Source organism: Nicotiana tomentosiformis, chromosome 10 (assembly GCF_000390325.3).
Source record: "Nicotiana tomentosiformis chromosome 10, ASM39032v3, whole genome shotgun sequence".
Taxonomy (NCBI): domain Eukaryota; kingdom Viridiplantae; phylum Streptophyta; class Magnoliopsida; order Solanales; family Solanaceae; genus Nicotiana; species Nicotiana tomentosiformis.
In genome coordinates this window covers 31,925,622-31,936,524 of record NC_090821.1, presented here as the reverse complement: position 1 = coordinate 31,936,524, position 10,903 = coordinate 31,925,622, and the positions used below count along the sequence as shown (strand labels likewise).

At 38.0% G+C, this 10,903-nt stretch overlaps 1 protein-coding gene across 5 annotated transcripts in view; it reads left to right on the top strand.

Moving 5' to 3' along the window:
* The first annotated feature begins 587 nt into the window (after positions 1–587).
* The window catches only part of LOC104112773 (histone acetyltransferase GCN5), a 47,670-nt gene continuing 37,354 nt past the window's right edge, over positions 588–10,903 (top strand). Inside the window, exons 1-4 of one of the 5 annotated variants that reach the window (XM_033660423.2) lie at positions 588–1,287; positions 2,907–2,971; positions 3,058–3,138; positions 4,686–4,757. In XM_033660423.2, the coding sequence (XP_033516314.1) occupies positions 733–1,287; positions 2,907–2,971; positions 3,058–3,138; positions 4,686–4,757 (773 nt within the window). In that variant the 5' untranslated portion in view covers positions 588–732. The remainder of the gene's footprint in view (positions 1,288–2,906; positions 2,972–3,057; positions 3,139–4,685; positions 4,758–10,903) is intronic. The other 4 variants (XM_009622788.4, XM_009622789.4, XM_033660426.2 and 1 more) reach the window with 4 other exon arrangements.

Sequence of the window (10,903 nt, the reverse complement as noted above, 5' to 3'; positions counted from 1 at the left end):
ACCAACCACCCCATCACCATCAATAAACACAACCGGCACCGCCCACCATTATAAACTACCACTACCCACCATCACCTTCCTCAATCACAACTACAACCACCACCCACCATTATTTACCAACATCACCCACCACCACCATCCTCAACCATAATCGCTATTGCTACCAATCACCACTAGTTACCACCAAGAACCACCATCATCAACTAAAATCACCATCAACCACTGTCTCTATTCGGCACTCACAAGACTTCCGTTAGCCATCACCACCACCAACTACTATATTATTGATAGAATATGAGATTAATTAGTATTGTATTTGAATTTATTGATAGAATATTAGATTAATTAGTATTGTAGTTGAATTTATGTTTATTAAATTTTAAATAAAGATAATTTTTATATATTCAGATGTTTAAAAAATAAACAGTCTTAATCATTTAGTATTCAGATCTTAAAACACATTTTAATATTTAGATGTGTATTTAGATTCAGATGTCTTAATCTTAATACACATCTTGATATTGAGATATGTATTAAGATTGAGACTTCTTGATTAAAAAAGACAAATGAGGCATCTTAGGCGGAGCTTAAGCAATCTAGATAATAAAATCTTGTAATGAAACATATTTTATTATTATTCTTTTTTTAACAAAAGAAGCATTTTGATCATAAAGTAAAAGAGTGGCTTTTTCTTTTCAATAAAATCCCTGATTTTCAAAATGTTTGGAACCAATGGATGCTCACTCATCCCACCTGACGGCGCCGGGCCGGTCGCGGAGTTCACAATCTCCATCACCCTCGCATTCGGCGTCTGCCTCAGCAACCTCGTCGATCCACAAACGCAAGATGGCATCTGACGACCACGCGCCGCCTTTCCCGTCCTCCTTCTCCGACACGCGCGACGGCGCTCTCACCTCCAACGATGACCTAGAGAGTATCAGCGCCCGCGGAGGCGGTGCTGATTCCGATTCCGAAGACGACTCCGAAGAGGTGGGTGATGATGACGAGGAAGATTACGATGGCTCTTCCATGCGCAATTTCACTGCGTCGCGGTTGGAGAATAGTGCACCCTCTGGGTCAGGGAGGAATACTAAGCTTAAGAGTGATAATTCGGTGAAAATTGAGTCGTCGGAGGTAGTGAAAGAGGGTTGTGTAATGCCACCTACAGCTGCTGCTGGTTCTGTTTCAGGGGCGGTGGTTAAGGATGAGAGTATGAAGAACATTTTTACTGACAATTTACAGACCAGTGGTGCCTACACTGCAAGGGAAGAGAGCTTAAAGAGAGAGGTAGCTATTTTTCAGTTATGAGGGAAAATATATCCAGTAACAGTGTGTTTATTATGATGAAAATATATCCTGAAAATATTATTACAACAACTAATCCTCAGTCCCTGACAAGTTGGGAGTCGCTATATGAATCCTTGCTGACCTCATTGCTTCATTTAACCGTGATACTTAAGTAAAATATTTTCTAGAAAATAATCTTCGACAGGGAAATTTTTCCATGGAAAATTGAAGTATAAGAGTATGTTTCCTGCTTCTATGTCCTGTTTTTTGATTGTGAAGTGATGCCTGCCTTTTTCTGTAGGACACATTGAGCAGATGGTATACAATTGATGCATTCAGTTTGAGATAATGCGAATGGTTGAAGTCCGTTTGTAATGAATAACAAATAAAAAAATTTAAACTTGGGCATTGAACTTTTTGGTAAATTGATTTGCGTGCGTCCCCCTTTATTGTTCTTTGAGTTCAGTGGAGAGGGGTAGGTTCAGTACTCAGATGCTGCTGCCCTAACCTCGGGCTGAACTGGAACAACCGGCTGCACTGGTATAACCTCTGGGACCTGGTCAAAATGGACCAGCTGCTTTGGGGTACGGGCCGGGGGAGTCTGAGCTCTTCCCCGGCCTGAGATGTGGCTGGTGCAAGTGGAATCAACCCCGCCTGAGCTAGAGTACCAAACATGCTCAAGATACTGCAATCAATCATGAATTTTTGTTCCTCTCTCGCTCTAACTTTATGTTTAAGGTGGCTACTACTGCCAGTGGTTGTTTCTAAAATTTTGCACTTGTACTTTTGCTCAACTTTACTATTTGCTATCTTATGATTTCTGAATTTTTCGTTCCATTACATGTATCTCTTCCTTCTTGGCTATGTGGTCCTGCTAGGAAATTGATGTTGCAAGTCGAGATAGATACTAGCTCTTCTTAAATTTTCTGGTTGGACTACCTTAAGATGTGGAAGTATCCAGTATTCTTGGCTTGTTATAGAACTGGAGAAAATTGTTGAGAAGGAAAAAGAGAAAAGAAATGGAAACTGGAAATTGATGGAAGACGGAAAAAAGAACAATTTTCGCACAAGGTATACATAAGTAAATTCAAACACTCTTTTAGCAACGAGAAAACAAAAGATCAAGTGAGTCATACCAAACTGGACAATGCAATATGTCCAATTCCCGAGACAAGAAAAACTGAATAAAACGAGATAGCTAATTAGTCACTACAAACTACAGGAGGTGATATTTGACTATCAGTGAGAGAGTGATGTTGAGAAAGAGAGGTGTGATTTAAAAGACATGTTAATTTCTAGAATGGAATAAAGTGATTAGATCTGTCACTAAAGCAAATTGTGCTATCCTGGTGGTAAGAGTTGGACGGGGAGAGATATTCTTACCCTGTTGTCTTTTCTTTTAGGAACTTCATGTTGTTTGAGGAAGTTGAGGTTATTAGGATTGAGGTTCCAAATCTTTGCAACTGAATATCTGAGTCCTATCATGTAAAAGGGTGTTATGGATGTAGTTTTTGTTTCTACAACTTCTAATTTTGGGTATGGGTTCTCAGCAAATTCTCAACTTTATTTGTTGACTTTTTTCCTTTTATTTAATATCGACTAAACTTTAAAATTTGCAGGAGGAGTCTGGAAGACTCAAGTTTGCATGTGTTTCAAACGATGGTATTGATGAGCACATGATTTGGTATTAATATTAATCTTATGCTGTTAGATATAATCTTATGCAGGCGAACTATCTAGGCTACCAATAATTGCTAAATGTTCTTCCAGGTTAATAGGATTGAAGAATATATTTGCGAGGCAACTCCCAAACATGCCTAAGGAATATATTGTTCGTCTTGTGATGGACAGGTGCGAATTTTGAAATGTTCTTTTAGTATTTAGATTTTTGATTTTTCTTGACGTGGCCAAGATTGTTTTATATACAAAGATATATGTGAATACTCATTGTAAAGTTTATTTTCATCATAATGAATTTATTTATATCAGCCTACTGCTATTGTTGGGGGGGGGGGGGAGAGAGCGGGAGGAGTGAGGGAGTTAAAGGAAAGGGAAAAAAAGAGGGAGGAGTTGAAGAGAGAGTTAGAGATGTGAGCAATATCCAAAGACTAGTTGGAGAAAAAAATTGATGGCATTGTTGTTGGAGGGGACTCAAATACTAAATTCTTTTAGCTAGCTGTAGTGAATAAGAGCAGGAGCTTCATAGAGTCTATGGAAGTGAATCTGGCAGTTCCTTAAGGTCGTGGAGGAGGTGAAAGGAGCGGTCGGTATTTACGAACATTTTTGTATAGTGAGGAGGTGAGTTGGAGACCTGAGCTATGAGAGGTAGTGTTCAGTCAAAGAGGAGAAGAAAGGGGGAGTAGTTGATGCGGGCTATTAGGGAAGAGGAGGGATGTAGTAGAGAGTTGGACAAAGAGGGAGTGGTTCATGTTCTTCATTGTTCCAAGTTGAAAGTGTATAAGTTAGTTATAGTTCACTTTCTTTGCTGTACCTATAGTTCACTTTTATTTTGAAGAAGAAGTTTCTTGGCAGTTGCAACAATATATTAAATGAGGATTTATTCTCTGACAAAGTATTTCAGTATTAGTTAAGTTTCTATAGAGAAGATTAACCATTCTGCAATGGCGATAATTTAATATCCGATTTTGCTACCATCTATAACCTTTAACATGTAGTTATGAATAAGTTCAAATTAGATTGTACTGACCGACCACCTAAGCTCAAGGAGATATCATGCTTCCACTTTTACTGTTTGAGAAGTAATCCAACAATGGTTTGATGCACTATTCATGGTTTTTGATATTATTTACCTTTTTTCAAGTCAATCACATTGGGGTAGAGTTTGGAACCTAATTGCCATTAAATGGGTAGTGCTGGATACTGGGCAATGATCTTTTTTTAATTTAAAGTTGGCCAATTGGAAGGAAGAGAAGGGGATTTGGAGTCTATCCTTTGACAATTATATGAACAATGTGGAGAAAAAGGAATTCGGGAGTTTCGACAAAATAAGCTTCTCAAATTAAGAATTCAAGGATGTTCTGCCAGAATTGGCAGTAAGTTAGGTATATGGAGAACTCCTCTATTTATATCAGAGTGCCACTTTTTTCCCTTCTCTTTTTGTAAAATTTTAGAGTACCAATGGGATCGTGGTCAATGTAGATGATTGATGCTCTTTGTAGAGAATAATATTTTTATATAGGCTCTGTTCTGTTTGTATACCATTTCTACAACAGGGTTATGACCTTCATTCATAAGGTTTTTGATTTATCACAAAAAGAAAAAAGAAAAAGAAAATGCTCATGATGACCTTATATAGCTTTTCTTGGTACCTAATAGCTTGTGAGTTTGAAGTGTTTGAAAAGTACTTTTAGTCTCTTTTTCATTTCTACTTGTTGCAGGAGCCATAAGTCTGTAATGGTCATCCGACGTAATCTGGTGGTTGGTGGTATAACATATCGTCCATATGCCAGGTAATTGTCTTGTTCTTTTTATTATTCTACTCCTGGAGCAAGAGGTTGGAGTCATTGTGTGATTCTTTGTATCAAATAGATTTTGCTTTTGCAGCGTCTAATAATAGTTTTCCACTCAACTGCGTAAAGTGACCAATAGTAATTAAATGCTGAACTTCTTTTCATTCGAGCATCTTGATTTTCATACACAAGTTTCCATCTAGTTGATTTCCAAACTTTATTTCTTTGAGCAGTTATTTGATCCAAACTAGTTCATGAGTTGCCGCAATTCTGCTTCTATACTAGACCAAGCAACCATATCAGTTTCTTACTTTCCCAAGATACAAAGTTACCTCCAAGGAGGGTGCAATGTCCAAAAGTAGATATTCTATCAAAAGGTGATCCTATCCAATCTGCATTTGTGTATCCAACAATCTACTCATGACCTTGATCCTCGAATCCTTTTCATAGAGCTCATTATATGTATCGAAGAATAGGAACAACATCCAATTTTCTGTCTGTCAGAAGGTGATCCTGCCCAATTTGCATCTATATATCCAACAATCTGCTCATGGCCTTGATCTTCAAATTCTTTTTTTGGAGCTGATTTTTATGTATCAAAGAATATGGACAACAACCTCCAAATGACTGTCACAAGGGGATCCATAAACTAACTTATAACACTCACCGAAAGGTAGTGTTAGGTCAAGGCACTGTGAGGTAATTCAACTTACCAACTAGCTGCTTATACTTACGAAGATCATTAAAGGGCTCCTCCTAACCTGGCAATAACTTAGTCGGATCCATAAGAGTATCAATGGTTCATGTCTCTTCAAGAATGTCTATACCGTACTTACGCTATGAGATGACATTTCTCTATTTGGACAAGTGATCTCAATGCAGAGGAGAGGAAATACTTCAATCTGGTGAAGTTGGAGGAGCGAGTGAAAGAGAAGACAAAAGAGTACTCGAAAGTGGTGATGCTGACGAAGAAGGGATACTAATAGGATTTCCAGAGTTGATATTGGTAAGACTGATGTGGGAGCAGAAGAAGTGCAAATAGAATCTCTGAAGATGGTTTGGATAAAGCTTGAGAGATGTCAGAATAGTCGGAGAAAGAAGATGTGATATAAGGTTGACCTTCAAAGGTCACATCCTTTGACCTTCAAAGGTCACATCAATTGACCTAAGGTAACCACACAGGTTTGGTGAGTACTAAAGGTATCCCTTTTAACCGTAAGAGTAACCAAGGAACATATATTTGAGAGCATGGGGGCTAATTTATCTTTCCTAGGAATAAGATTAATGAACAAAACACGTGCTCTTAATGAAAAGAGGGGGAAGAGAAGATATAGTTGAACATGAGTATAAAACAAAGTGTGCAACCTGATCCTTGATAATAGAGAAAGGCATACGATTAATCAAATAATATGATATGAGGATCACATCTCTCCACAATATTAATGGAACATGTGATTGAATGAGTTGGGTGTGACCAATTTCAATGATATGCCTATTGTTCCTCTCTGCTACCCTATTTGTTGAGAGGTATAACTTATATAAGGACAAGATGTTTGCTGAATAATCCCACTAGAGTTTACACACAGTTGAAATTGGGAAAATAAATATTCTGGTGCATTGTCAATACGATACTGCGAATGGAATCCACAAACTAAGTTTGTATTTTAGCACAAGAGGTTTGGAAAATGGAAAATAATTTTGAATGATTTTTCATTAAGAAAATCCAAGTACACCTTGAATAATCATCAATGAAACTAACAAAGTAATAGAACTCCAAAGTAGAGGTAACTTGACTAGAACCCATACATCTGAGTGGACCAAAGGGAAATGAGACTTTGCACGGTTATCAGGATGACAAGGAAAGAAAGAACAAGTATTTTTGCCAAGTTGACATCGCTCACATTTTAAGGTAGACAAGTGAGACAAATCAGGAATTATTTTCTGAACTTTAGACAAATTGGGATTTCCTAGATGTTTAACTGTGCGACCATCTCATCTAAAATTTTAAATTGTTAGAGAGAACACCTTTTTATTTATCTAATTATGTTTTCAACATGCCTCTTCACATACGGCTTAATTTATTTTCATGGGCCAGCGACGTGAAAACTCTTTTTGATCATAGAGTAACAGTGAGACTCGAATTGAAGACCTATGCCTTCTCGAACTCAAGGCCTATGCCTGCTCTGATACTATGATAAGTTATGGACCTTGGGCCATTTCTCACCTCTTGAGCTAACTTTTGAGGTTGAGTTAGGCCTAAGGTCCATTTCTTGACATGGTATCAGAGCAAGACCTATCTCACTTCTTGGTTTACCTGATGTTAGGTCCTTATGTTATATAATACACGTTTCAAATGTCCAGTCCTGAATGTGTGGGATGGTGGTGGTGGTGGTGGTAATGTTAGAATAGTCCCACATGGTTGTAGATGGGGTAATTGGTTTCCTTATATGGTGTTGGGCAAATCTTCTCATGAGCTAGCTGTTAAGGTTGAGATAGGCCCAACGTCTATTTCTTGATAGATCTTTCCTATATTGCAATCCTGTAGAAGAATTGAGCATTAAGAAAGGTTGCTGAACTATTAAATGATTGAGACAAGTGATTAGTGAGTGTGAGATTAAAATGATAACCAGGAAAGTAAAGAACTGATTCTTATATTATTGAGGGAAATAGGATAATTTGGCCTATTCTAGTTGCTATGGTTTGTGAACCATTGGCTAATATGGGAATATGAAGAGATTGAGAATAAGATATAGAAGAGAAAAGCGATTTGCTACCTATAATATGATCTGAGGCTCGTGAGTCCATGACCCAAGGTTTAGGGTTAGAAGAATGAGAAATGTTAGCAACATGATTGCTAGTTTGAACATCAATTATGATTAATGAATATGCTTGTTTACTTGCTTTTTTGTGTGTAAGAAACTACTTATAACCTAACAAGGAAATTATCTAACATCTTGCATCACCCGATTCTATTTTTGAAATATATTATTGATGTCCGAGAACTTGCCGGAACCTAAAATTTGAAATTTGAATGTAACCACAGGCTTTAGATAAACCCTAGAGTGAAAGAGAAAGGCAAATTTGTCTGAAGAAAAGATAGATCTGCCAATAAAGAAATTATTACTTACGAAAAAGTACTTCTGGTGATCGGACACTGAAGAAAAGGTGATGGGTTGCCTCAGAAGGCCTATGTGACCCCACAATGTAGAAATTGGCAGAAAAGATGTCGGAAAAGAGAGATACTATGTTTGCTCGGATACTTCGGAAATGTCACCGTATGTGTGTCGGATCCTCGAAAAGTTATTATTTTTGGAGGACCAGACTTGGGTGCAGTAATATTTTTTGAAGAATTCAGACAAACATAGGATAGATGGCCAGAAAAGTAGATTGGACTGGCCGAACCGTAGATTAGTGCCTTGGTTATAGCAGTAAACTGACTAAAAGACTTGAAATGAGTAGGCAACTCCAGCAGAAGAAAGGATCTTGTCGGGAAGTTCCGAGGAGACATTACACAGGCCGGCATGTAGATAGATCTCGCTGAAAAAGTCAGAGAATATCCCTACGCGTCTCAACTCTAATGAGGTTGTTGCTTTCCAAGTTCTTCTTGCCGGCGGATTTCGAGTATGTATGTGGTGTTGGTTTATGTGCGGCACCTTCGAAATGTAGAGCAGCCTTTGATGGTCGTCGTGGCGATGGTTTCTCTTTTCACGGAGGTCACTGGTAAGTGTGCAGTGCCAGTGACTGAATCTCTTCTTAGTTCTTCCTATTAAAAGTACAATGATTGATATCTCGAAAGTCGAAATTGCTCTAAAAATTATAATTTGGAAGAAGGAAATGAAGAATGTATTTCATAATCATTATCCCAAGCTATTGAATGTTTAAATATCAAATACATTTTGTTCTAATGTAGGAAAGAACTAGATAATTTCAAATAAATAATATCTTCATAATTGATTCTAACTAATATACACAATATTCTCAACCATAAGTACTTTGTAGACGTCCGATCACTACTTTTCTCTTTTGATAAGTGATGACTTAGCAATACTTACTAGACATTTGCATAAAGTTGGTTTAAGTCCATTATATCTTATTTGATTCAATGCTTCATATGTATTTTTAATTAGTTAATCGCGTAGACATCTTAATCCTTGTGTACCAATATGTTATCTTAATTTGATTGGGCATGGGAGTTGAGGGTGAAGTTGAACAAGATAACACGGTCTAAAATACTAAATTTAAAGGTGATTTTTGATAAGCTTAAAGCATTATAGCAATAGAAATATGTTCCATATTACTACTTAAATAGTCTAATATTCAAAAGAAAAAAATATTCAAGGGAAAAGGGATCCCATTAAAAGAAATTGGTTAAACAAAAGTGAGTAAATTTTTTTAGACGAAGGTGACAAGTAGATTTTAATCACACAATATGCTGGGTGATTTGGAGCACTCCAGGAGCCGTCGAGATTTTGGTTATTGTAGGCGTATAAAGGTTGAGAAGGTTGTGGGGGCTATGTGCAATATGAGCTGGGGAAGAGCGACCGAACCAGATGAGATCCTAGTGGAGTTTTAAAAGAGTGTGGACAGGGCAAGTTTGGAGTGGTTAACTGAGATGTTTAATGTCATTTTTAGGACATCGAATATACCCGAAGGATAGAGGTGGAGTAAACTGACGATGTACAAGAACAAGGGTGATATTCAAAACTGCAATAACTACAGGGGCATCAAGTTGCTAGAAAGTTTAGGAGAGGATGGTGGAGATGAGGGTGAGGAGGAGTGTGTCTATTTTCGAGAAACAATTTAGTTTCATGCCAGGGCGATTGACCACAGAAGCCATCCATCTTGTAAGGAGATTAGTTGAGCAGTATAGGGAGAGGAAGAGCGACTTGCATATGGTGTTCATTGACCTAGAAAAAGCATACGACGAAGTCCCAAGAGAGGTCCTATGGAGATGTTTGGAGGCTAGAGATGTACCTGCTGCATACACCTAGGGTGATTAAAAACTTGTATGATGGAGTTAAGACCTGGGTAAGGATAGTTGGAGGAGACTTCGGACACTTCCTAGCCGTGATGAAGTTGCACCCGGGATCAACTCTTAGCCCGTTTTTATTTGCCTTGGTGTTGGATAAATTGCCATGGAGTGTGTTATTTGCAGATAACATAGTGATGATCGATGAGATAAGAGGCGGAGTTAATGCTAGGCTGGAGGTTTGGAGACAAACGCTAGAGACTAAAGGATTTAGGTTGACCAGAACAAAATACTTGGAGTGCAAGTTCAGTAACATAACCCATGAGGCGGATGTGTAAGTGAGACTTGATACACAAGTCATCCCCAATAGAGGAAATTTCAAGTATCTTGGGTCTATAATCCAAGGTACTGGGGAGATTGATGATGATGTCAGACATCTTATTGGAGTCCGGTAGATGAAATAGAGGCTCGCATCTGGTGTCTTGTGCAATAATAATGTGCCACCAAGAGTTAAAGGTAAGTTACACAAAGTGATGGTTAGACTGACTATGTTGCATGAGACAGAGTATTGGCCAGTCAAGAACTCTCATGTCCAGAAGATGAAAGCAGCGAAAATGAGGATGCTGAGATGGATGTGTGGGCATACTAGGAAAGATAAGATTAGGAATGATGATATTAAGGATAAGGTGGTAGTGACCTCCGTGTTGGACAAAATGCAGGAAGCAAGACTGAGATGGTTCGGGCACGTGAAGAGGAGATGCACGGATGCCCTAGTGAGATGATGTGAGAGGTTGACCCTGTTGGGTCTAAGGAGAGGTAGAGGTAGGCCAAATAAGTATTGGGGAGAGGTGATTAGGCAGGATGTAGCACATCTTCAGCTTATCGAGGATATGACCCTTGATAGGAGGGTGTGGAGGTCGAGAATTAGGACCCGCTTGGACATAAATATTTTTTCCTTTTTTCTAATTTTTTTTTCAAAACAATGTTTGGTTATGAAAATTTTACAATTTTTCAAATCCAACTTAGGATGGATTTTCAAATTTGAAAAAGTGCTTTCAACAAGTTGAAAATCTACAACTTGGGAACTTTTAGATTTTAAAAATTTACCCCAATTTTTTGGTATTTATAAAAGAACCCCATCTACCCACTAGAATTAAATACCTAGCTAACCATCAAA